General features: G+C 32.7%; 3 protein-coding genes across 3 annotated transcripts in view; 1 reads left to right on the top strand and 2 right to left on the bottom strand.

Annotated features, from left to right (window-relative positions):
* Nucleotides 1-189: 189 nt before the first annotated feature.
* LOC106110845 (monocyte to macrophage differentiation factor) lies at nucleotides 190-14113 on the bottom strand. The gene is made up of 4 exons (XM_013292784.1): nucleotides 13647-14113; nucleotides 11707-11897; nucleotides 7681-7933; nucleotides 190-3497 (listed from the first exon to the last, which is right to left on the bottom strand). Exons 1-4 carry the CDS (start codon nucleotides 13809-13811, stop codon nucleotides 3309-3311), a joined length of 798 nt encoding a protein of 265 aa, XP_013148238.1. The 5' UTR covers nucleotides 13812-14113; the 3' UTR covers nucleotides 190-3308.
* An 87-nt stretch (nucleotides 14114-14200) lies between these two features.
* Nucleotides 14201-15545, bottom strand: LOC106110846 (uncharacterized protein C17orf59 homolog). Its single transcript, XM_013292785.1, has one exon. The coding sequence runs from the start codon at nucleotides 15389-15391 to the stop codon at nucleotides 14645-14647; it is 747 nt and encodes a 248-aa protein (XP_013148239.1). The 5' UTR covers nucleotides 15392-15545; the 3' UTR covers nucleotides 14201-14644.
* A 245-nt stretch (nucleotides 15546-15790) lies between these two features.
* LOC106110710 (ATPase family AAA domain-containing protein 2-like) overlaps nucleotides 15791-22858 on the top strand; it is a 17437-nt gene continuing 10369 nt past the window's right edge. The window contains 13 exon segments of the mRNA XM_013292607.1: nucleotides 15791-16251; nucleotides 16644-16722; nucleotides 16851-16935; nucleotides 17669-17796; nucleotides 18338-18510; nucleotides 18785-18871; nucleotides 19055-19221; nucleotides 19491-19573; nucleotides 20860-20988; nucleotides 21451-21531; nucleotides 21843-21933; nucleotides 22003-22096; nucleotides 22402-22680. Of these exon segments, the coding sequence (XP_013148061.1) occupies nucleotides 16159-16251; nucleotides 16644-16722; nucleotides 16851-16935; nucleotides 17669-17796; nucleotides 18338-18510; nucleotides 18785-18871; nucleotides 19055-19221; nucleotides 19491-19573; nucleotides 20860-20988; nucleotides 21451-21531; nucleotides 21843-21933; nucleotides 22003-22096; nucleotides 22402-22680 (1569 nt within the window). The 5' untranslated portion in view covers nucleotides 15791-16158.

Raw genomic sequence — 22858 nt, 5'->3', positions numbered from 1 at the left:
GGGCATAGAAACATTTACATATAACATACCTTACTGCCTATATCAATACAACACTGATAATGTTAAAAGTACAGACAAGATTTATAACATTTATTACAGCAACTTTGCTTGTAATTTACAAACTTGACATCTATTAAGCTAAAAAAATATATACAGTCTAAACCGGATATAATTTTTTTTTTGTTTCCCTTAGAGCAGTATGTTAACAGCAGTTTTAACTCTACTTGGTGTTATGTAAGAGTAATTTGCAGAGCTGCGGCGTCCTAACAGCATATCAGATATGTCTTTTTCTGCGTAGTTACAACCGATTTTGACTGTAATATTTACTATTAAAATAAGGCTGAAAATTTATAAGAGATATAATTCACAATCACAAATCTATATTCCCTGGAAACATGAGATAGAAAACCTCACAAATATACTTGGCTACTACTAATTTTCTTTACACAGAGACATGCTTAAACGATCCTAAAATCCCAATTTCTGTACTAAGGATTTTTATATCTTTGAAATTGTCTATGGCAAGATATACCAATACTTTTTACTGCTATTTATAGAGAGCTAAATAATTCAAATATACAAGGAACACATGAACTACATGAGACATCCTTTATTTAGTGTAAATATAAATTTAATATGGAAATAATTAAAGATTTTCTAATTGATTTAAATAAAACTTTTGCTTAAAGTTTATTTACTTGACACAGTTTGTATTACGAGAATGTTAAAAAAAAAATACAGAGACGAGCGTATAACAGACTGAAAAAGATTTTTTTTTCACATCATTACATGGAAAAGAAATTTCCATCTTGCAATTTTTAAACGTAGTTTTTTTTGTATAAAATAAAACATTGTTTTGAAAAAACTTGAATTTGTCTTCATATTGGTTACCCTGTGATATCCTTGACTAACCGGATTTGTTTTATTATTGTAAAAAAACAAAATAAAAACTAAACTACAGGAAATTTTGAGATTCATTGATATGTAATAATTTACATAAACACTTATGTAAATTGCACACGGACTACATAAACGTAATTCATAAAACATAAGCTTCACAAGACAAATGTTCTGCCAATGCAAAATCCATAACCGTGAGTTTTCACTTCGGAAATAGTTTTAAAATTACTTTCTCTAATTGAAGAACAGAAATATTTTTCTCCGGTATTTCAATGAAAACCCACGATTTTTTGTCTTTGTCTATTGTTATGTTTTTTCTACACAATGTTAGAAACTAGGAACATTATAATTGGTAAAAACGCTGTTTATTTTCAATGTAAAAATAATTCATTCATTCAATCACTAATTTGCATAGAACTGTAGCAAATTTATGACTAGATTTGTTAACACTATCTTATTTTGTTTTCGAAAGAATACAATCGCAATTACAATTTTAATGGGTTCATAAATATAAAAAGATATTTAATTAAAATATACGTCAATGTTTTCTAATATAAAATGAGTATTTGGTTTATATAGCAAATAGCATCAAACCTTAATAAATTGAGTAAAACATAAGTAATTAAAATCAAAATTGTATCAATGTCAAATTTACATTATTTAAAAAATCGATTTACATTGGCAACATTGGCATTCTTTAAAAACACATTACGGCATTTATTTAATTTAGTTTCAAATATCGAGAAAACAACAAAATAATACTTTCTTTATGAATGTTCTTGCAGTGTGGTCTCTTTGAAGACAATATAGAACAGCAACCATATTGAAAATAGACATTTCGCGCCAATAGTTTGCCCCCGTTCCGACCACAGGCAAACTATTGTTCTCAGATTGCGTTATTCAACTAACAATGCTTTGTGGTGCAACTTTGAAGATGACACGTTATTTTGAAATGCGTATAAACTAAATTGAATTGAAATAGTTTAAAATTATCCTGATTTTGCATCGAAATAATGATTTTAAAACGTCTTGTCGTATCGGAAAGTGAGAGATAAGAACACATCGCAATAAATCTTGAAGCAGTAATCTGTAAAATGTTAAAAATATTTACTATAATTATAAATCGATTTGAAATTATAAAGTATACACCAAAATTAAATATTATTGATATGAAGGAGGTATTTGGTACATTACTATAACATTCAAGACGAAGAATTTCCGTATTGAGCAATAACATATATGGAATATATGGAGACAAATTATACTAAGAGTACGACAATTGGGAGTATTAGTACGACAATTAACAATAAAATTTTCACATCACCACACGACTACTCTACATTGTAGTATAACTAATCTAAGGAGAACTTACACTGAGATGTATAAAAATATCTCACTGGAAAACGGGACTCATATAAGTATAGATATATAAACGTTTCTAAAAAACTCCAATACATTTTAAACAATCTAAAAAGGATTGGATTGGTCTCGAGATTTTGAGATACTAAGAACACTACAACAATAGTAGAATAAGATTCAACAATTTCTTTTTACAAAATATACATACATTTTTAATATTTCATTTAGACTATTTGGCCGAAGACGGTCCACGCCGTGTTGTTAAAATAAGACTTTGAAATAAACCTAATTTCCCAAACATCGTTTAAATAAAAATTAAAACCAAAATCATCGAAGCTCCTTTAAACTCGTTTAAAAAAAATCATAAATACAATAAAACATAATCACAGGTTAAAAAAAAAAAAAAAGTTGGACTGGGCAATCTTGATAAAGACTGAAGTCGAGGCAAAAAGGTCGAGGTCCAAAGGAAGTCAGGCCAATTACACATGAGTCATGGAAACAACGCAATGCGTGCGAACATATTGTCATTAGCACTGAAAGTTTTTTTTTTATATACGTATATATGGCCAGTCAAAAACCTAATAGATTCCACCAAATTATAATACAATTTACACAAGATCCTAAAACTGTTTAGAAGTCACATAAAAAATGGGAATGTCAAACATAATTCAATCAAGTACAACTTTTAACAACGTCGTGTGGACGAAAAAGGTGCGTCTAAGATTCCTACGAGTTCAAAAGTCTACAAACCCTGCGGTCCTGACAACCTAAATTAAAAACTACTGAAACAGACATCAATACAGATCATATAATTACTACAAAATACTTAGCGAGATAATGGAATTGGGTACTATAATACAACTTTCGTCGAGAAGCTTTTCTGTCAAGCCCTAGCGGCGGAAGTGCGCCATTTTCTACAAAATCCAATTGACGTCTGACATTTCGCAGCTGTCAAATATGTTAAACGCGGCCTCGCTGTCGACTCGCGATACGAAAATAGCTTGAGTACGCTCTGTTAATCGAGTTTGAATAGGTTAATGGGGCAGTCTTTATTGAGATTTTAGTTCGGGGAAGAGATGTCGGAGTATGGCCAGGTAGTGCACGGTGGCGGCGAGGGCCACGAATATGTGCCATATGGCGTGAGCGAAGGGGATGCGACCATCAGACTTGAAGAAGAACACGCCGGCCAGGTACAGCATCCCGCCCACCTTGAGATCGTGCATCGCCGGGAAGTGGTGCTGGAAGATAAAACATTACATTACATACCAAATAATTAAAATCATCAAGTCGTTAGAGGCGGATTAACACGTTGAATGCCAATGTGATGTCCATGAACAATGAATAGCGCGAATTCGTATTAAAATGTTGTATCAGGGTAATTAACTATCTTACTAATCTTACTCTTACTAATATTATAAATGCGAAAGTTTAGATGGATGGATGGATGTTTGTTAGAGTTTGTAGCCTAAACGGCTGACCGGATTTCGATGAAATTTGGTATAGATGTGGAGGAAAGTCTGGAAGAACACATAGGCTTTTGTTTTTTTTTTAAATTCCACGCGGACGAAAGCTTGTAGCTAATATAAGAAATAATAATAGACAGAGTTTTATATGTAACTAGATCTAGTTTCATGCACCCCGCATATAATAAAGGAAATAATTTTATGCAAGAATTGTAACACTTCAACTGCTTATTTAAATACGATATCCGAGTATTACATAAAAGGTATGGTGTAATGTAAACTAAGCTTGTTTCGTATAAAAATAGTATCTATAAGAAATAAGTCGCATGCACAAGGTCAAATGACGCACGATACATAGTAAACCGGTTTAAGTTTAGTCAGGTAAATAAAAATGTTGAAAACATAAAATTTTCATTCTACCCTCTGACACTATCAGCCAGAATTTATTATGACAAATTTCTAGTTCCCAAAACAAACAGAATTCAAACAAGAAACTCTGAAAGTATTGTTTTTAATTCATTTATCACTTATCTTTAGTGTTATTTAGAATATTGTTCGATTAAAGTACATTTAACTAAGTTGAATGGGGACGAGGACGAGCGGCCGAGGACGGATACCTGTTCCGAAACTTAATGTTGCAAGTTAAGTGCCACAGACAAGTTGTTTCCTTTCAAACTTAAAACAAAACAATGCATTAATTTTTATAACATTACTAATAAATCTGGACTACGGAAAAGAGTACAAGTATTAATAAAAATTAATTTGTATTTTGCAAATGTTTCTAACATAAAAGCGTAAGTTTAGATGCATGGATGGATGTTTGTTAGAGTTTGTAGCTTATACTGCTGAACGGATATCAATATAATTTGGCATATATATAGACGATAGTCTGAGGAACATATAGGCTAGTTACTTTTTTATTTTCATATGGGCGATAGCGTTATTTATAAGTATACGGATACTCGGTACTCGGATCGGTTACGGAACCGATGGGTATAAATATGAATGTCAGTGTCGCAAGTTATGTTTATCTCACGTATGGTTACACTGCAGAAGTTATGCGACACGACCAGAATAGATAGTAACTTTGACCTTTCACTTTACAAGATTATGTCCGCTTATACAAATTGTAAATTATTTAACTGAATATCAAAGTTTTTAATATTACAAATGCGAAAATTTGAATGGATGGATGTTTGTTACTATATCTCCAGAACGGCTTAACGGCTCGATAAGATTGGGCTTAAATGTAGAGTATAATCTAGAAAACACATTGTCTAATAATTTTTTTTTAATTCCGCGCGGACGGTGTGGCGGGCGAATGCTAGTATTTACATAAAAGTATATTTATTCTGTTAGTGACTTCGAGTACTGAATCTGCGATAAATGGATTGAATTTTATATATATGTGTACTTTATAGGTACTATCTTACTGTTCATATAATATTAGGTCACCTTTACATGCGATTGTGCGGAAAGGTCGAGAGTTCAAATTCCATTCGACTCAAATGGGCTTACATTTCAGATGCGACTTTGTAAGAGTAAACTCGTGGAATAATTATAGAGCTATAAATTACAAGGCATTGAATAAAGTTGAAATTCTAAATCAATGAAAAATACTTTAAATTACTGTTAAGTTTCACTTCATGGACAAAAAGCTAAATACAAGTAAATTGCCACAAACAGGAAATCATTAACATTATCAAATAGTAAATCTATCACAATATTTTTTACTAGATTTTGCGTTTGATAATTTTAACGGCATAGTAATACACGTCATAGTGTATTACTATGCCGTGCTATTATCTAAGTTATGTTATTACTATTATAAAGACATTAAATTTTTCCGACAATATATATCTAAAAGAACATTGTCCAAATTGGCTTCTTTTAATCGCATACTAACTCCTACATCTATGCCAAAATATCATTAAGATCCGTTCTGATATGGAGTAACAAAAACCTGTCCATCCATCCAAAATTTTGCATTTGATTGACATGAAGTAAAATAAATTAACATTTAATTGTTCCAAGGTCAGTATAATTTAACATGATTGCATTTAGAATGGATAAGCAACGTGGAATATATTAAAGAGGTCAGGTTTAGGTCACTGTATCATAGATTTTGTAAATATACAAATTGTTAATCTCATTGTTTAGGGACTCATTAATTAATTCGTGTAAAATGTACAGTGAACGGTTTAAGTGTAAACAACGCAATAAATATATTTAGTTGCCGTGCTGTCGTTTTAAAATTCATCAATGGTCCTTCGAGCCGGACTACAAGAATTCTATTTAAGCGATATTATATAAAAATAGATAAACACAAATCAATCCCTAAATTTGTCAATTGCACGAAAAAAACAAGTTTAAGTTAATCGAGAATCAACAATTTTTTGCCTTAAAAAATAAAGATCATTTTTAATTCACTTTCCGTGTTCATTACTTGACATATTCAAATGTAATGTTAAAATCTTCACAAAGTGCGAATTTTAATATTTCACAAAGTAAACTCAACGAGCAGTATTGAAAGGTCCTGTGGCCTATAACGATTCAACCACAACACGATTTCCTTTGCACCAACCAATTTGCCAATTGAAATCGCAAATAGACGTACAATGGCGAATTTGAAATGGTATTGTTGAGTGTGATATTAAGCCATACATAAAGTACATGTTGAAATAATTTTATTAGATTGAACGAATACAATAATTCAATAAGAAATTTGATTTAAGTACAACAAAGTTTTTTTTTTACCTTTAGAACACCACCACCAATAATACCAATGATTTTGCCTTGATATTAAGTTTTTTTTTAAATGTTATTTCCCTATACCATACCCCTTTTATGCCATGTTATGTTTAATATTCTTCGAGCAATTTTATTTACGCAACATAAATCTATAAAAACATCTATTCAGAACCCCGTAAATTTATCAACACATAATAATGTTATAAAATAGATAAAATTATCACGACATCGCGTAAAGAAGTTTTTAAATTTCTTTAACATATAGATAAATACGTATATTTATAAACGTGATTATTATTGTTAAATTAAAGTTAAAGAGGACAATCTGTTAGTTAATAGAGAAAGCTGAAACATTACTGAAACTTCGAGAACAAAGTGTACTCTTCCTTAAAAGGTCAGAACTTTGCTGTTCCTCTGTGTTGAAGATGTCCCTAGGCAATCAACGTTAGTTAGATACTTCTCGTGAAGAAAAAGTCAATTCTTACTTTGTTTTGTGTATGTCAAATATAGTTTCAATTTACCTTTTTACATCAACGCTTTAAAAAATACAATGTTATTTCCACGGCTTGGGGGTAATCTCAGGGGTAGCGAGTGGTGCTCACTTGTTTATTTATGAATTCCGGAGCCAAGTTTACATTTCATTATTCATTGTGCATTGAAATAAATGAAAGCTGTGTTTTTAATATAACCGTGACACTAATACGTGACGTAGACAAACATAAGGAAAATTTGCTTGAAAAAGAAAAAAGATTTGAAAGATGAATTATATTTAGAATTGGGATACTTAGAGAGCAAGTTCAAGAATAATTCACACTAACTAATGAATGGTCCCTTAACAATGATGTCCAAGATAACATTAAAATACTCGGAAACACAACACAACACACAAGCATTGCATTACAGCGTATTATGCGAAATATAACTCCAGTTGGATACAATTGCTTAGAAGCAGATTGCATGCCGCATTCCTTGCGCTATATCTATTTGCTGAATTACTGTGGGAAGATGTTTTATAGAATTACTAGATGTTATCATTCTTCTACAACAAATACCACATCTCGTTTTAACTGATTTTTTAAAGTAACAATAATAAATACCAGATAACATATAAACATAGTCCAAAATCGAATAATTTGATTCGACGTCGGCACTAAAGGTGTTAAAACATACATTAAAAAAGCAAGCGTGCAACAAACAATGGACATACATTTGACGTGACAATGATGGCCGCCGGGCCCAAGCCCATAACCAAGTAGAGCAGGAGCTCGAGCATCTTGTACCGCTCGTGGAAGATCTGCTGGTAGGTGATGCCGAGGACCGCCAGCAGCCAGATAGCCCAGCGCAACTCGCGTAGCATCCAGCAGGAGAGCGTGCCCACCGTCAGCCAGGGGAAGTACGAGCTCGCGATAAAGATGTATATCATGGCACGGTCGCAACGGTGTAGGAAGTGCTTCATTTTGCTGAAAACATTATGTAAGCTTAAGGCGATGTCGGTGTATTATGATGTGTTTGATTTTGCTAGTGTTACGGCCAAATACTGAAACACCAGTAACCCTTCAAAGTCTAATTTTAATCAAATTACAAATCGTACAAGTGTACCCTTTTCTGTGTCTTTTACTAATCGGGATAAGTAGTAAAATAATAAAAACCATGTTATATATTTTCGTGATATGCTTTTTGTTTTCTAACTTGAAGATTATCAGTCAATAGTAACACGTAAATAGCCTAGTATTAAAAAAAATCGACTCTAGGTGCCCAATGCGATTTATAACCCCGGTATCAAATGAAAACTTCAGGTATTTAATAGTTAAATATGTATAAGCATCTTAAATGATAAGTTTAAAAACGGCGGTTACGAAGCTAAGTGTTTAAGGTTCGTTACAGTATTTGGCTGTTTTTCTTATAGCAAATAACACGCGCATCACTGCGCTTGCGCCGGTCACCTTGAGGCTTGAAATGTTGCGGTGTTGATATAATTACATCTGCATTACTGCACGAACATTAAGTTAATAGAAACGTATCTGATATATTTAAGAAGCGACAATATTATGCTAGAAATAACAAATAAAATCATGTCTCTAACATCATTCTATACTATTAAAAATTATCGTAACTTTTACACTTTTATACTGCTAATAGATTTTTTAAGAAAGAAGTATTTTCGTTGCTTATACCATCCGTAATTCCATTCTCTGAATACTCATATTTCGATGAATTGAACAAACATGAAACAGAAATAATAGAACTGTAGTGTCTGAAAGTTTACAATAGCTGTTGAGTTCCCTCTGTCGTTAACTAGGCCAAGACTCTTTTAAAACCAACGCTTTGACATGTTAAATACTGACTTGCATATGCTTGGAAAACTTGAAAAATGTCAAAGTTATGTTTATTTATGGTATCATTTTGTGTTTGTTAAAAAGAAAGCAAAGAGGAATTCAGATTTTTTGTTATTACGATAAGTGAAGAAAGCAAAAAAGACCCCAAATTTCACCGCGATTTTGAGCTAAACTATTTAACTACGTCGTAGTCTTTGACTCCAATAATCAAACAAAAAAATGGGATCCACCTGCAAGCACTACCTTTCGGATAAAAAAAGAGTTATCAAAATCGGTCCACTAGCAGCGGAATTATGCCGTAATACGAAAAAAAAATACATACGAATTGAGTACCTCCTTCTTTTGGGAAGTTGGTCAAAAAATATAAGTGCATGACAAGGTTGCCACCGTCATGTCACTTGGATTTAAACATATTTATATCTCTCTCATTCTCTTGTAAATACAGAGGTAACGAGTGTTTCGGTAGATGAATTACTACATTTCTAAACACATTGTCTTACATGGACAAAAAATTACATTGTTAAATTGAAGGAATTGCGAAAAACAAATTGAATTATCATAAATTAAATAAACAATAGTTATATTACAACATTGTATATTGTATTCAATACATAGAATAAAGAACGATAAATTACTGACGACGGTACATATTATCTAAGCACATTCTAGAAACATAAATTAAAACCTTTCTGAGCTGATTTAAAGTATCATCCTCCTTAATAAACCAATCAATATAAACTAAGGGAGCACAGAAAAGGTTTCTTTTAGGATTTCCTAAGGTTTCAATTTTTAATTAAAGCGATACAGGTGTCCGGTTTTTAAGTTCCAGTTACTCTAAGCTTCTGATAAATGTACAGTAAACTAAGTTTAGGATAGCTCGCAATTGGGTCAAGACGCTGTTTCAGAGCTGTTATTTAATGGTTTATTGTAATACTAACTGTCGCCCGCGAACCCGTCCACGTGGAGTTAAAAAAAAACAAAAGTAGCTTATGTATTCTTCCAGACTATCCTCTACATCTATGCCAAATTTCATTGTAATCAGTTCAGTAGTAGAGGCTACAAACTCTAACAAAAACCATCCATCCATCTATACATTCACATTTATAAAATTGGTAAGATTTTACGACAAGATATCCGAAGGCTTATTTTATGCGAACACCCTGTATATTTTACAGTATTGTGTGTTATTGAAGGCTATTTTTAAGTTATTTTCTTTCATATTACGCAATAAACCGCACATAACCTTGTTCAGCTTAGCGATAATGCTGCCGTGAAACCTAAGGCTTCCAATTATGTTTATTTCTATTTCGTAACAATTTTATTTTTAGTACACACCGCATAAAATAATAAAACAAGCTTTTGCCCGCGACTCTATCTAAAAAAACACAAAGGTAAGTCTATGTCTTCTTAAGACTATGTTCTACATCTGTGCCAAATTTCATTGAGATCCGTTCAGCTGTTTAGGAGATACTTTTAAACAAACATCCATCTAAACATATAAATTTTCGCATTTATAATATTAAGAAGTAAGATTTTACGCATAACAATTTAGAAATGTTTTTATCGTCCCAAAGATTCATCGTTATGGCGATGTTTCTCATTTGTCTTGTTTTTTTACAAACTCGTACGATGTATGCAAAAAATACTAAGTAAAGTCTATACTAATGGTTCTCCGCTAATGTAATCACAATAATTTTCAACCTGTCAGTCAGAGATTTAAATTCACTTCCCACTAAATTGAGCATCATACAGTAAACTGTTACTCATGAGAGCTATGATATGAAATTACGCCGAAGCGGGTAGGAAATTAAGGTCTTTGACTGTGAATCCCGAAAAGTAGTAGTTAGTATTTACTGGAATACATTTTTAGCGACCTTAACTTGACCTTAATTAGGTGAGCGTATAATCAAATACTGATACATACCGCACCCGCGGACAAACCAATTATATGATTTTTGCGGGGCCATATTTGTGCATATGTTTAATTTGGTTTTTTTTTTATAAATAAGCTATCAGGGTAATAGACTCGCGAGTCTTACATCACTTAAAAATAGTAAGTTGATTTTAATTGATTACAAGCCAATTACTTGGAGCGGCACTTAACAAATTAAAGCTGCATAACTCTCCAGAGACGGAGCACTGAATAAGGAATTACAACAAGTGCTCTAATAGTTGGAATTTTTATCTTAATTACTACCACATAAATCAGAAACTTTAAGTGAATTATATTTATTTTACGTTAATGCACTTGTTACTTATAATAATATGTATTGTTATAATTTTTACCTTTAATTAACCATCGATATAATATTGGCCGCTAATTTATAGTGAATATTTAAAATAATAGGACAATTGGAAACATTGTGCTATACCTATATGTCCCTTAATTAATCTTAAATTTTTAATTACTTAAATTATTGTTTATTTCTTGTTAAGTTACTCGATGAAAATGACTTATTGTCCCGACGGGCCGATATTACCAACCGAGCTGATCATTCCCATTGAGTCCATCGGTTGTGTGGATTTGATCGGCACATCGGGAAACATCCGCCTATTGCGGTACAGATCAAAAGCCGATATACTAGTTACATACGATCTTCTCAATGGCTCACGTGAGTCGCAAATAACGGCTATTATTCTATTAGTGGGGACCAAGAGGTTCACTGAACATCTATCACATCATTGTAGATTTAAGATCGTATATCAACGCCGGCAAAATTCAAACCATTTTTAGTCTTTATGGTCAAAACATAAAAAGTATCTTTTCTACTACCATAGGCGTCGCCAGGAGTCAGTATTAGGCAGGCACTTTTTTTTGGAATAAGATACGGCAATATGTTTTATATGCGTTTCGCCAGTGGAAACTCATATACGTGTTTAGGTTACAAATAACTTACGTATCAGATCGGCAGCAGCATACGGAATGGAATGTAGTGGAGACAGCGAACAACAGGCATAGTGCCAACCCATACACCACAGCTGCGATCGCTTGCGGCGCGTTTATGGACCGCGTGAGGAGCTCGCGCGCGCCCAGCGACGCGGGCGCCACGCATAGTGCGTGCGTGCATACGTTGGCTACATTCTCCACCTACGAAAATATCACAAATATCACATCGTTTATCAACAAAATCACGCAAAATTCACACCAGTCTCAATTAAAACATATAGTCTGTTAAAGCATGCCCTTTTTGTTGCGTACAAAATTTATCAATAGGGCCTATAAGAAAAAAAATAAAAACATTTGACAATATCTATTTTCACTGAACTACATGAAATTGATAGTTTTCTATAGAAATAAACAAGTATCCTTCACGCGGACGTATTCGCGGGCGTCTGCTAGTTAATATGAACATTCATTTCACTATTGTTAGTGGTGGGAACCTGACTTTATTTTGATTATAAAAATATTAGTCATTTAGATTGAATCTATGTCACCTAAGAGATTAAAGTATACATAGTGACAATGAACTATGAGACCCATAACAGACATGTTGTATATTTATCTTATTATAATGTTGTAGTTAAAATTCCTAAGTATATGAATGCATTATTTGCCTCATGACTTCTTAAGCAACTCTTTAGTTTATTCCTACCAGGAGATACTATTTAAGCTACAATAGAGTAATATGTCATGATAGTTTATTGTTGTTTCCAGTATTTCTAGATCCTATGTATAATTAGCTAATATAAAATAGCATCTTATTCTCAATTTAATAAGTACTATCTTGTTGTTCCTCTCTATGATGATTATAGTTAGGAAATGCTTCTGCAATTGGATATGTGGCCAGATAACGCTTTTCTATTCACGCCAATCCTGATAGCCACTTGCTTTACCATTTTATAATATTCTAGCTTGCCTGTGACGCGCCGTAAAATTGATAACAGATAAATTACCTTTCTAACGGTAAAGGAATTTTTAAAATCAGCTTACTTTTTAAACTTATTCATTACAATTAAAGTTTTTTTAATTCAGTAATGTAATTTGTTATCCATTAAAATTTAAATTCTTTACCATTTCTCCCTAATTAGCATTACCAAGTGAACATATCTATACTAATTATAAAGAGGAAAATTGTTTTTTTTGTATATATTGAAATAATTCAAAATCTACTGGGCCACTTCAGATATTCTTTCACCATTAAAAAGACAGATTATCTATGAGAAAGATACACCATGTATTTATTATTTTTAATTTCATGCAGATGAAGTGGCAAGCATCAAGTTGTTTATTACAAAAGTATGTATGAATTAATGTGTATATTGATACATACTCTTTGGTTTAATAATTAATTATTTAACAGCTTACTCACTTGGTTTAATTTAATAAACAAGACAAAATGTTAGCAAAGTTTCAAATACAAAGTAGCAATTAACCCATACAAAGTTTCAGTTTTGTGGTAACATTACAAACAGTTAGGAGCATACATGTGAGAGTCAAATTACATGTTTTGCATCATTTGCTTAACACATGCATGTTCATATTATGTTAACCTGAACCTGTAATAGCCATGTTAAAACTTCAGTTAACAAAAATAAAAGTAGAGTAACTTACTGGTAATTTAGAAAACAAAATAAAAGTTTACATTTGGTAAAAAATTAACAGTTATAGTGAACAAACCTATAGATACAGATTGGATCTTATAATGTGACTAACAATTCCATCGCATAAGATAAATGTTTACAAAATAATGCAATAAGAAAGGGACATTTTCATATAGTTATATGGGTATTTTTATTTAATGTATTAAAATATAATTTAAGAGATAAATTCAGTCAGTCATTTTAAAAAAATTAAACTTCTATCGCTTAAATAATAATGCAAATAAAAATAACTTACCGTCGTTGGAACATACGCCTTGTTAGCGGAAGCTTTCTCGTTCATCCATTTAACTGACTTGAGCTTTTCCCATGGTACATCGTAGTGAAAATAAATTTTGCTCTGGTTGAACTTAGATTTAAATTTCATTATTATCACAGAAAATAAGCTTACAACGTCACCCATTTGCCCTACGTACTAACGCAATAGGAGTTAAAAAGTTAACTGGTCATGAGACCAATAACATTACGCTTAATCTTAAAATGATGTTAAGATTCATGCTGGTAACTCATATTTAAATTTTCTGTAACACATTTTAAAGAAATCTAATATATTTCAACCACCCCAAACGATTTCCCACCATACATGGCAAAAGGCGAAAGCGAACTGTCAAAAATCAAACAAGCGGGGAACGGGGTGCGGCAGGGCGCGGGCGCGACTGCGTTGTTCACACTGATCTGTATAAATGGATAGGTCCTTGTTTTGAAATGACAGATTTATTTTTTCCTAGCTTTATCTCCATTTTTAGTTCAAATCTTCACCATCTATGGAAAAATTGTAATAAAACACCCACAAACATTTATTAAGACTTATTATTATAGAAAACATTGATGAAGAATATGCCTCTAACAATCTCATTTATTAATAGTTTCTGAAGATAGCATTTGATAAAATATTGCATTACTAATACTGCACTACAAGAACAATGTGTTTAGTACACTTTAAAGGGTTATTAAAGAGGAAATGCAATTTTTTTTCTGCTCATTCTTACTATACATAGCTAATTCTCAATGCTACTTGTTAGCAAAAACTTACAAAAAAAATCTTAAAAATAATTGTATATTGCCACTTTTATCGCTTTTGACAACAATGTGCTTGAGCTGTCTCTATACTTAGATGGCTTAATGTTACAAAATTGAAACGAATATAATATTTCTTTCATCCTCATCCCATTCACAGTTGATTATGAGATCAATAAATTATTTCAATATGATTCCAGTTGGAACCCCATATGTGACTTAAAAATTGCTCTCAAAAATTTGCAACAATCTTTTAATCTCTGCAATTCTTGCTGCCTGTGCTTGGACCGGAATCATTGCTTGGGAAACCTCTTCACCTTTTGCTAATATAGTGTACATACTTTTTATATTGTTGTCCATAGCATCACATGTCTTACCAACAGCATCTTTATATACATCCATATTCTCTGCAGTAAGTGATGAATTTGCATGCAAAATATTTGACAAGTTTTCTATTAGATTATCTACAGATTGAGCTATTTTTTGAGCTTCATATTCTAAGTCATTTAATACTGTTATATCAATCTGGCCAATTTGTGGAGCTAAAATTTGGCGGTATAATTTACCAGAAGGTGTACTGGATCTGGACACACTAGAACTACCAAAAACAGGAGTCTCTCCTCTTTTAGCAATGGGACTAGACAGTTTGATTTTAAATTCAAGGTCATCTGCGACATAGTGTGTCATATCGCCTTCGTAACGTACGTGACCACCTATGTCGAGTGGCAGTTTATCTTGTCTACGATTTTCGGATGGTAAGTCATAAGGTCTTGAGGGCCCAGCACTCCTTTGGTCGTCATTTCCTTGTCCGTGATCCGAATTAAATGATATTTCACTGTAAGACGCTGTCATGCGAGCTGAGATATCTTCGTCCAAGTCTCCATCCCCTTGTTTTTGTGTTGAATCATCAGTTATGTTTTTCTCATTTTGTGTAGGAGATAAAGACCCATTCGGGCTTTCCGACATGATCAGTTAATACCGATATAAATGAAATTGGTCACTAAACGTTGTTAACACTTTAACTTAATATAAATTTGTATAATTTAAGATAAAATATATCAAATACAATACTTTGTTGAAACTTGTTTGGGTTTTTTTATTTTGACTTTGACAAGTGAGAAACTTGCATTGCACTTGCACAAAATAGTAACATATCGATTTTACAGTTACAAGTTAGACGCTTATAACATACCGCTTTTTTAAATTCTTCAATGAAAAAATGAGAATAAAAAAGAGATGTTACTCTTGCCACAGCAACGTAAGTAACAAATATTATAGCTTTATTGATAAAGGACCTAAACTTTTATTGTGCTAGAACTATGTATCCGAACTGTTAAGGAAAATGTCAAATTTGCGGGAATTTTTGACACTTGTCAATAAACAGTGATTGTGAATTCATTTTGAAATCATCGATTATTAAGTTAAAAAGTCTTTACTTGTGTTAAAGCTTGGTTTTAGAATAAGTGAGGTAAGCGACAACAAAATGATGTTCACGCTGAATTCAATCGCACCAAAATTGTTATGAGTGTAGGGTCTACAAGGCTTTCTGATTAAAATGGCGTTCAGTAACGACATGTGCGGACGATAACGTTCACCCTTTGTCGCCTGAGCTTTTTAAAGAGTGTTCGGACATTTATATTTCTTATTTTGGATTTTACCTAACAATTTATGTCTGTTACATAAGTCTATTTAGGGCCTGATCGTATTTTTACGACATAATAGAAACCACTGCTATGGTGAAAACCCGACGCAGTAATGGAGAGAATGGGGAGGTTGAAGATGGGAATTTTACATTAAACGACGTTGTCAGCGTCTCTGACGAGAAGGTGAACATGCAACAAATGATTTTGTTTCGATATTGCGCGATTTGCACGATTGCTTTGTTAGGATGATCCTTTGAAATCGACTTCCTGTTACATGAGTTATTAGACTCAAGCATATTAAGCGATTGCTCGAACTTGTATTGCATGGGCTTTGAATGCTTTTTGTATAATAGGACCTTTCTAATTTTTTTATTGTTTAGGTTTCTGAATTATTAGAAATTGCAATGATGTCATCAAAGACAACATATTTCTTCTCAAACTAGTTTTCCTTCCTATGTACATGGTGATGTGTAGTGCATGAATGTAACAGTGAGCAACCAGTTGTTTTCTGAATGATTAGAGAATGATGTAACTGTTACCTATGCTTGTGATCTTAAGTATAATTTTTTGATTAGGCATCAAATTGGTCTCCTCGCGAGCTAAGAAGTAGCCAGTATAAAGTCAAAAGAAAAATACAACACTGGCCGACAAAACGTAAGTATAATTAGGGTTTAACATTATATCATGATTTAATACAACTATTTAATAATTCCTTCTAATGTTATTACTAGTCTCATGTAAATATAGCATAAAAGTCAACATACAATGTACTGTGTTCACAGATAGCCGGAGCAGACTTAGAAGAATAAGGATGCCACAAATAGTATTTCCAGAAAGCGATACAGAACCTGAGAAGTATTCTAGAAGGTAAACCACGAAATGTCTATACCATATTTCCACTATTCTTAATATTTGGATTGATTTGTTGTTAAACATCGGTTATTAGAAAATATTATGCTTGCACAGTCATATTGAGATATTGTTTGTCCTTAGTAAGTTACTAAATGTATGAATGTTTCTTAAAATTTAATACATCTATAAGTTAGTCAGTTATTTCTTAATTCTAGTAATTCCACTGGTTGTTTGATCTCTTTTAAAAAATGTGGTTATTCCGAAGTCATGTTTTTATAATGGCATTTTTAAAATCTTACTATAATATTATAAATGCGAAAGTTTAGATGGATGGATGGATGGATGGATGGATATATGGATGGATGTTTGTTAGCGTTTGTAGCCTAAACGGCTGAACGGATCTCTATGAAATTTGGCACAGGATTAGAGCATAGTCTGGAAGAACACATAGGCTACTTTTTATCCCGGGAATAGTAAGGGTTCCCGTGTGATTCATTAATTTAGTTTTTTAATGTTTACTTGATCATTCTGCAACGGTTCAACATATCGGATTGAAATTTGGCACAGATATAAAACAAAGTCTGGAGTACACATGGGATAAGCTTCATCCCCGAGAAATGTCCGGTTCCCGAGGGATACGTAACTTTTTGTAATTTATACAGTTTGTTTGTTTTCTAATACCACGCGGACGAAGTCGCGGGCAACAGCTCGTATACCATATTTTTGTTAAATAGTATTTATGTGTCAGGTCCCGTCAAGTGCGAGTATTCTTTGCGGATGACAATGAGTCCAGTAACAGGAGTATGCAAATCCGACGCAATCGGGGACCCAGGAAGAATTATATGGAAGACAGTGAAGACAAGCCAATACAACAAAGTGAGTTAATTCTTTGAAAGATTTGTTTGACTGTAAAGTGTTAAAGTTTCTTTACTATATTCCCATTACAATGACTCAGTGGTGCAACAATCTATGTCTAGAATTCTATTTTTGTATGTATTGAAATAACCAAAAGACCAGGCCGATTTGAAAAAATCCTTCACTGTTAGAAAGCTAATTTATCTGTGAATAATAGGTTATATTTCTTAATTTCACGCGAACGTAGTCGCGAGCAAAAGCTAGTATTATATCTAGCTTTAATCCACAGCTATGTCCATCAACATTCACTATTTTTTACCACTGAAGGTTCGGAGCCCATGCTAAATTATGGGTTAGTAACCCATAGCCATAGTCAAATTAAAAATTAAATATTGGAATTAAAAAAGCACTTAGCAGACTGTGTTCTACATCTGTGCTGAATTTCATTGAGTTGTTGTTTCGGAGATACTTTCTAACAAAAATACATCCATACATCTGAACTAAGTAAGATTATCATTTTCTATTGTAGGTGTAATGTGTGAGCTTAAAGGTTCTTTCTCAGATGTGAGACGAAGCTGCCGCAAGCGCAAGCTGCTGCACCACAACTTCAATGAGAGCTGGATCACCAATGAGCTGAAGGTGAAGGGCTATCCAGACCTCTATGGCTTCAATGGATCTAGTTCCTCTGATGAGTTCAGTTCTGGAGATGAGGCTGTTGTCACCAATAAGAAAATGGTATGTAATTTTGTGTATACTAAACTTTGCTATTTGTAAATGTTCTCGGAATAGTAAATGTCTCTTAGCGTAAATTTCTTGTTGAGGGGGCCCTAATGGCCCCTGCTGCTATTGCTGAAGCAGCAACCTTGGTACCTGGGATATTATGTTACTGAAAATATTGATATTAACGACTATCTTCCATATTTTATTTATTTTTTTACTATTTTTTTTAATCTACACTAAGTGACCAATTAAATTAGTAGTTGTGTATCTAGAAGTTTTATAATTTTAGCCTCAAAATCATATACCAACCAACACAGACGAGGATACACAATTATCGCGACAGAGAAGAACTTCAGCCAGGTTTAATAACAAAAAGGTATGTTGCATAATAAAAAAAAGTAAAAAAAAACACAATCTTACATTTGAAAATTAAGGACAAATCCCCGGGTTCGTTTAGTTGAAATATAATTAACTAGTTGTTAGCCCGAGTCAAATTAAAAAAACTAAATCAAACTAAAAAAACTACCCTGATAGTTTAATTTTTTTGTTATATTTACAGGATGCAACAGAGTCGGAATCAGAAGATGAAAATAATCAAACTGTAATAGAAAAAAAACCGCAACAGGAAAATAAAGAGGAGGAAAAAGATGTTGATGTTAAGGAAGATGTTAAAAAGATTAGTAAGAGTGATCCGGAACAATCCAACCAGAACCAGGATAGTGAAAGGTTGGTTTTTGTAGTGTTACATATTTTTGATTTTTTCAGTACTAGCTGTTGCTCGCGACTTCGTCCGCGTGAATTCAAAAATATTAAAAAATACAACCTATGTTACTTACATATAAATTACCTTTATAACAGTGATAGAATTTATAAAAAACCCAGTAGTTTTTGAGTTATATCAATACATACAAAAATACAAATCATTCCTTTTTATAATAGTATAGATTAGCAATAGATTATGTGTTGATATTTATGAAAATTATCTTTTATTCTAGTAATCAAGGACCTGCGAGATCAACTAGGGGTAGAGGGAGAGGTAGGCGAAGGCAAAAGAAAGAAGATAGTCACCAAGATACAGGTAAATATCTACCTTATGATACTTGACATATTTTGTGGTGATGTAATTTTTTTTTGTTTTCTTAAGAAATATTTTTAATATAAAACTAATATGAATGCGAAAGTTTGGATGGATGGATCGATGTTAGAGTTTTTTCGCTCTAAACGAATGGATCTCATTGAAATATTGCATACATGTAGAGGATAGTCTGGAAGAACACATAGGCTACTTACATTTTTTTCTTTATTTATTATCACGTATAGTCGCGGGTCAAAGTTAGTTTATAATAAAATATGTATGACAAAAAGTATAAGAAGGGAAAAAATGTTTTAGGAATGAAACCTCTTTTAACTATATTTGTCACTGTCAGATTGTGTAATTATTCTGTGTCAAAATCTGTCTTTTTTGACAATTTATTTGGATTGTTTACTTCTTTTAGTATTCATTATTTTTGTTTATAAAATTAAATGTTTCTATGCCGATAATAAATTAAGGTTTTTGTTATCATGCTTTTGAATATACCGGAAGGTACCGCGACTGTTAAAAATTACGGGTAGGTATTGTGTTAACCGTTTTTTTTGAAGTGGAGTAAATTATTATATAGTATTTTTTTTACATTTTTACTGTTAAAAAGGACAAAAAAGTACCTCTTTTAACAGGCGTTTGTCTATTTGCGTTATTTTTTAGTTGTGATAATATATACGTACTTCAAAGACTAATCTTTTGGTAACACATTTTTTCAACAAGTTTAAGATATAATAGCTATCTGGATATCAACAACAACCGTACGAGTGTTTGTCGTTTTTACTAAGTAAATTAGACACAATCTAATCTATCCTTTTGATGGATTTCGACCGTCGATTTTTTTGGTAGTGGGTTTGAATCCTGCTATTGAAATGTTGCTGTAAACTGTATCCTAACAAGCCTTGAGCATAATTTGCTATGGTAACATAAAATGTGTGCTAAATCTTACTAGTATTATGAATGCGAAACTTTTGGATGGATGGATGTTTGCTGCTAAATGTATCTAGATGAAATTTGGCATAGATGTAAATCATAGTCTGATAGAACATATAGGCTACTTACTTTTGTTTTTTAATTTCACATGTCGCGAATTGAGTCGAGGGCGAAAGCTAGTATTCTATATTTTTTTGTTTATACAATATCCGTTCAGCTGTCTAAGCGTTAACGCCAAGTTGTCGAGGCATTTATTTAATTTTACAACATACATATTGTGTATATTCATACATACATATTGTGTACATTTAAAAAGAAATTTTAGTTGTAATAGTAAGATATAATTGTAGCGTCAGAGAGCTCGTCGTCGGAATCTTCGAGCGAGTTGGCGCTGGGCCGGCAGCCGCGCCGCTCCAAGCGCACCAGGAAACCCAAGCCCGCCTTCGTACAGATCGCACCTCGGGAGACCAAAGGCAGAGGTACTTATCTAATTACTAGGATTCGTACGCGTCTCCATCCATGTGAAATAAAAAAAAAATAAACATAGCCTATACTGATAACGTAATTTTTTAATAAAGATTCTTTGAAATCTGCTCAGTACTTTTTAAGTTGTTTCAATATGTGCAAAAATATAAATCTTTTCTCTCTATAATGTTAGTACAGATAATTACTAGATTATACTAATTGTGGGGTTACTGGGTACTTATTTGGGGTTTATGGAATGGTGGGTTGCTTGATAGCTAGTTCAAAATTTAAAGAAACATAGTAGGGGTTCATGGGAAACAGTAACATTTTAAAAGTCTCTGCGAGCTTTAGTATGGAAAATTCTGATTTAAACTATTGACTAGATTTGCTATGTCATTGCGTGAGTTTGGTGCGTGTAAATGTACAAGTGCAAAAAATTGTTGATTACTTGTAAATAATCAATATTCAATTTTCAGGCAAAACGTTTACAATACGAAAGAAGCCATATAGTTTAAGAGAGAGGAAACCAAAAATTCTACGTAGAAAAACAATTCGATGTAAGTTTCAATCAATATATTCATTACATTTACAGTTTTCTGTAATTTCTTAATTTTTTTTTAAATTAAACATTGTTTTTATATCTACACTAGCATACGCCCGCGACTCCGTCCGCACGGAATTAATAAAAAAAACAAAAGTTAGTAGCCTATGTGTTTTTCCAGACTATCCTCTAAATCTGTACCAAATTTCATCGAAATCTGTTCAGCTGTTTAGGCTACAAACTCTAACAAACATCCATCCATCTGAACTTTCGCATTTATAATATTAGTATAATTTCTTTAAATAAGTGTAATGTTAAAAATTTCAGCTCAATCACCTTCTAGCAGTAGCAGCAGTTCTTCCAGTTCCGATACAGAAGAGGATCTAAATGTTTCTATGAAAAACAAAACAAAGGGCAGGTAAGTTGTCTTGATTACTAATGTATTCTAAAATGAACCCTATTGTGTTTAAAATAATGTTGGTTTCAGACAAAAGTCAAAATCTATGGACGATAAGAAGACAGACAGAGCACTGAGGGATATACAACCAGTTGAACTCGATGGAAAAGTTCGATTTACTTCTGTGAGTTCTAGAAATCTCTTTTCCGTGGTTCTAATTTATAAACAAACTCTAAAAAAAAAACCAACCTGCAATTGGCTACCGTGGTTTACTATGGCCTAGTCACCCCTTATTAGGCTCAGAGTCTCTCAGTGAGACATATAGTGAGATATATATTTTACACTTAGATCTTTAAAATGGCTAACAAAGACATTCCTTAGTGCAGATTATTTATATATCAATGTTGAGGGTTTACTTAAGTAACCATTAAACCACACTTAACTCAAAGTTATCCTATAAAAAATCCTTAATTGCTTATCCTTTCACAGGTGGGAGGTCTAGAAGAGCATATAAAATGTTTACGAGAAATGGTATTATTTCCATTAATGTACCCGGATTTATTCAACCAATTTAAAACTCGGCCAGCTAAAGGTGTATTGTTCCACGGGCCGCCCGGCACCGGCAAGACTCTGCTGGCGCGGGCACTGGCCAATGAGTGCAGTCTGCTCGGAGGAAGGAAAGTGGCTTTTTTCATGAGGAAAGGAGCGGACTGTCTGAAGAAATGGGTCGGAGAAAGTGAAAGACATCTCAAGTTATTGTTTCAACAAGTAAGTCTGTTTATACTTTAAAGTGAGTTTGAACTCACTAGTCTTAAATACTAACCGTTGATGGCTCCTATGTAAATTATCGTATGTTTGAAACGCAAATTTTAGACTTTAAAATGACTATGCATCAAACATTACCATATGATAGGCAACCAAAACCGGTGCATTCATTCCAATGTTA

This window comes from Papilio polytes, unplaced genomic scaffold, assembly GCF_000836215.1.
Source record: "Papilio polytes unplaced genomic scaffold, Ppol_1.0 DF824191.1, whole genome shotgun sequence".
NCBI classification, from domain to species: Eukaryota; Metazoa; Arthropoda; class Insecta; order Lepidoptera; family Papilionidae; genus Papilio; species Papilio polytes.
This window is presented reverse-complemented; position numbering and strand designations above follow the sequence as displayed.

Excerpts from the sequence above, each read along its gene's own strand:
- LOC106110845 (XM_013292784.1), bottom strand. The coding sequence starts at position 13,811 with ATGGGTGACGTTGTAAGCTTATTTTCTGTGATAATAATGAAATTTAAA. Across the intron at positions 11,898-13,646 it reads AGGCGTATGTTCCAACGACG|GTGGAGAATGTAGCCAACGT; the intron begins GTAAGTTATTTT and ends ATATTTTCGTAG. Across the intron at positions 7,934-11,706 it reads TGCTGCTGCCGATCTGATAC|CAAAATGAAGCACTTCCTAC; the intron begins GTAAGTTATTTG and ends TAATGTTTTCAG.
- LOC106110846 (XM_013292785.1), bottom strand. The coding sequence starts at position 15,391 with ATGTCGGAAAGCCCGAATGGGTCTTTATCTCCTACACAAAATGAGAAA.